Source organism: Procambarus clarkii, chromosome 47 (genome assembly GCF_040958095.1).
Source record: "Procambarus clarkii isolate CNS0578487 chromosome 47, FALCON_Pclarkii_2.0, whole genome shotgun sequence".
NCBI classification, from domain to species: Eukaryota; Metazoa; Arthropoda; class Malacostraca; order Decapoda; family Cambaridae; genus Procambarus; species Procambarus clarkii.
Genome location: NC_091196.1, coordinates 12,903,129 through 12,907,180, shown reverse-complemented (window position 1 = coordinate 12,907,180; position 4,052 = coordinate 12,903,129). Strand labels below are relative to the sequence as shown.

The 4,052-nt window shown below is 51.0% G+C and overlaps 1 protein-coding gene across 1 annotated transcript; it reads right to left on the bottom strand.

The window, feature by feature from the left end:
* Nucleotides 1-380: 380 nt before the first annotated feature.
* LOC138350809 (uncharacterized) lies at nt 381-3,447 on the bottom strand. Its single transcript, XM_069302244.1, has 3 exons — nt 3,087-3,447; nt 1,251-2,810; nt 381-1,078 (listed from the first exon to the last, which is right to left on the bottom strand). Exons 1-3 carry the CDS (start codon nt 3,445-3,447, stop codon nt 381-383), a joined length of 2,619 nt encoding a protein of 872 aa, XP_069158345.1.
* Nucleotides 3,448-4,052: the final 605 nt, after the last annotated feature.

The window sequence follows — 4,052 nt, the reverse complement described above, 5'->3', positions numbered from 1 at the left end:
GCTGAACCCCAAGCTCTGCAGCTCCGGCTTCAGTCTGTGTCATACCGGACACACTAGCAACACCCTGGGATGGACTACCCAGAGAGGCACTATCTTCACTCTCCTCCGACCTTGATGACGCATCATCGCGTTCCTCATAGCGTTTTAACATGTTAACATGGTACTTCTTATTGACCCCCCTTACGAATACGACGTACGTCAATGAGTGACTGCACTCAGTGATGGTGAAGGGTCCCTTCCACTGTAGCAGGAGCTTGTTCCTGCTTGTAGGGAGGAGTAGGAGTACGTTATCTCCCACCTTAAACTTCCTCTCCCTGGCCTTCTGGTCGTACCTGCTCTTCTGATACTCCTTAGCCTTGGCGAGTTCCTCCCTGGCCAACTTACACGTCTTCTAGACGGTTCCTCAAATCTATGACGTACTCATACGTCGTCTTGGTTTCTGGGGTACAGTCTTCCTCCTCCCATAGATTCTTCAACACATGCAGCGGTCCCTTTACCGTGCGACCATACAGAAGCTCGAACGGTGAGAACCGGGTACTTGCCTGGGGTACTTCCCTGTAGGCAAACAGTACCGGGTTAATGTACCTTGGCCGCTCCTTGGGTTGCTCTATGCACATCTTCCTGGGCATTCTCTTTAGGGTACCATTAAACCGTTCCACCAACCCATTTCCCATAGCATGATAAGGTGTGGTGAATGATGACTGCAACATGAGTTGCCTAGCTACTTCCGCCATCATCTCACTGGTGAACTGTGCCCCCCTGTCGCTGTGTATCTTCTCCGGTATACCTAAGCGACTGAAGAATCCAAACAATGCTTCCGCCACTGTGACGGTCTCGATATTCTTCAGAGGTGCCGCCTCTGGATACCGAGTAGCATGATCTACCATGGTCAGGATATATCTACTGCCGTCTGATGCCCTCGGCTGAATCGGGCCAATTATATCTACACTAACCATCTTAAATGGTTGATCAATGATGGGGAAAGGCTTCAGCTTCCCTGGCTGCACCTTATCTCTGTCAGCGGTGCGTTGACAGGCGTCACATGACCGAGTATACCGCTGTATGTCCCCAGTCATCCCTGGCCAATAGAACGATGACTGAATACGTTCACTGGTCTTAGCATGTCCCATGTGGCCCCCCCCCCATTACTCCCTCATGACCGAGAGTAAACACTGCTAGGCGGTGCTCTTTGGGGACCAGTAATTGTTCCCAAGTGTCCTGGGGAGTTTCCACCCTGCGCACTAGCTTACCCTTAACCTCCAAGTATTTATACTTGCGCTTATTCATGAAGACCCTACCCTCTGCGGCATGTTCTCTCATCTTCCTGAGTGTGGGGTCTTTCCTTTGGGCTTCCTGGAATTCTTTAGCACTTACTCCTTTCAAAGAATGTAGTTTCAGCGGCTTGACCACTTTGGTGGGTTGCGCACTCATTGCGCGTGTGGTCACCGCGGCTACTAAAGCCTTGTTCCCCCTGGGAGCAGCAGTGACACCCTCAGTCACCAGGGGTCTTCCCCCTCTCCTCTTATCTACCTCCGAGGCGGTGACCCTTGCCCACCCCCGGGGTTGGCGGGACCTGGCTGGATCAGCTGATCGAGCCCCCACCCACCTCCTTGAGTTTCTTCCCGTTTTCTGTTGGCAGAAAGGAGCAGGCTTTCCACGTTTTCCTTGCGCCTGCTGCCTCTGGTCCTTAGCTGGGGAGGCAGCTATGGCTTGGCTACCAGCTGACTGGCGCGTGACGTCACCTCCAGCTGGTGTGGGTCCCGTTCTCTGTGAGTAACTTCCACAGGACCGACTCTTATTATTTGACACTCCAGGGGCGTTTCCCAACAACAACCCGTATACAGCGTCCTTGCATTTCACCGCTCGTATTTTACCTTTTACATATGGTGTGTCAACAGTCAGGGATACCTCGATCATATCTATCCGTGTACCATCAGGGTATCTAACATGAATGGTTCTGCCTGTCTCGTTCCCAGGCTCGACAAGGCTCTCTCGGACCATATGAGTGGTAGCTCCCCGGTCTCGAAAGACCTGGGTCCATTTACCATTAACTAAACCTCTTGCTGTCTCCAGGGTATGCTCCAGAGGATCACCTCCCTCGTGGGCACCCAGACCAGCAATTTGTGCGTGTGTTCCCCCCTTTTCTGCACGCTTGCTCTTCTTACACTGTGCTGCCTTGTGACCTGGCTGGCCACAAATAAAACAGCGGGGTCCACTGACCTTGTGTGGCTTATGGCTTACTCTAGACTTACTCTCTTTAGGCCTAGCCCCACTCCCTGAGGCTTGGTCATGACGTCGGTTCTCAGATGAACCTCCCTGTCTAGGTCTGTGTGCCTCAGCCCACCTGTCGGCACATTCTGCCATAGCCTCATTAGACACTCTTTCATTCTCCTTGAGTTTAGCATGGAGCGCAGGTTCCACTGCCTCCAAGAACTGTTCTCTAGTCATCAGCTCAAACAACGTATTGTCTTCCGGAACGACGGCGTTGTTCAACTCAAGATAGCGCTTGAGGCTCGACTGCAGCCTCTGCAACATGGCCCGGTACGTTTCCCCTTGACGTACTCTAATCTGACGGAATGCCCTCATCATTCCATCGGCCGAAATGCCATAGCCTTTCATTAAGGCTCGCTTCAGGGCATCATAATCGTTGCACATGGGAGTTCCCAAACCCTGGTATATACATAATGCCCTTCCCTTCAACAATGAAGCTAGCGCTTGGGCCCAAGTTGACCAACTCCACTCCCCTGCCGTTGCTCTGCGTTCGAAGCGGTCAATGTATGCATCCATTGAATCCACTTGCTCATCGAAAGCTATAAGATTAGGCATCTTTATCTTAACAACTGGCCCCTCTGGGCCGGGCTCTGTGGGTTGGGTTTGGCTTCCCTTCCCAGCTGTGGATTGCACCCTTGCAATCTCCAACCGGTTCTCTCTCTCCTGATGGGTATTCCACATTTCCATCACAAACTTAGACATCCCAGTTGCTGAGAGACCCATTAACCTAGCTTGTTCTCACAGCATGTCTAAAGTGAATCCCGCCTGGGGTTGTACAGTCCCCATTCTGGCCGGCGATTCCTGCATCAACCTACCTGCTGATGCAACCTTACCTTCCGTGAAGGTTTCTATTGGAATACTTTGGTGGGGGCGCGACCTCCCACTAAGATCCTGAGGCGTACTACTTCTATCACCTCCTACCACGTCTATTACACGAAAGTCGGCTAGGGGATTTTCCTCATCCCCTAAATCACTTGCCGGCTTTTCGTTCGCCGAAGCGTAACTAGCGTTATGCCTTTCAGGTGACGCTTCTCTCTCTGACGTGTCCCTAGTGTCAAGGAGTGCTGGCAACTCCTGACCGACCCATGCCTGGCATATCTCTTCCACCCAGGCCCTGTGTCCCATCACGTACTGACGGCATTCCCCCTTCGTCTTACTACCCGCATCATCTGGCATCCTGCCATAGACAGACACATACAGATACATGTACTCTTTCCTGTAATCCACAGACATACTGACAGTGTGTGTTGGTGTGTGTATCTACTTGTGACAACTGTGACAACAATACTGTTCCACAATGTTCTGCAATTTGAGACTTTTTACTTTAATGATCAAAAGTCCGTGCATGGGCTCGAACCCAAGTGACACAGCCCCACGTTGGGCGCCAGATCTGTGAGATTTTTTTTTCTTTGACAGGTTATCAAAAGAATTAGGTCCTATTGATGTTACGTTAATCACAACTACCTCGCAAGAGAGGCAAACCTTAAACAGCAAGAGCTGCCAGTGGCAGATATTTAATCTTAAAGCCTAAGATCATAGGACCGCGGGAGCAAACCGCCAGGCGAAACCACACGGGTAACACCTGTCACTTAGGTCGCTGGCTCCTCCTAGTTGACAACTAATAAAGGGTAGCCGACGGATTCTCACCTCTTATTTATAGAAGTGTGGTGCTGTGCAATGGTCTCGAGCTTTAGATACAGACTTAATATGAACATAAGCAGGCAAAGCGTTGCAGAACATGAAATGTGGGGCAGTATTATTGGAAGGTTTGACGTAAACGA

Bases quoted from the DNA above. Each gene is read 5' to 3' on its own strand.
- LOC138350809 (XM_069302244.1), bottom strand. From the start codon at position 3,447: ATGCCAGATGATGCGGGTAGTAAGACGAAGGGGGAATGCCGTCAGTAC. The intron at 2,811-3,086 runs GTAGGTTGATGC...CTAATCTTATAG, and splicing joins AGGTAAGGTTGCATCAGCAG to CTTTCGATGAGCAAGTGGAT. The intron at 1,079-1,250 runs GTAAGCTAGTGC...TCTATTGGCCAG, and splicing joins TAAATACTTGGAGGTTAAGG to GGATGACTGGGGACATACAG.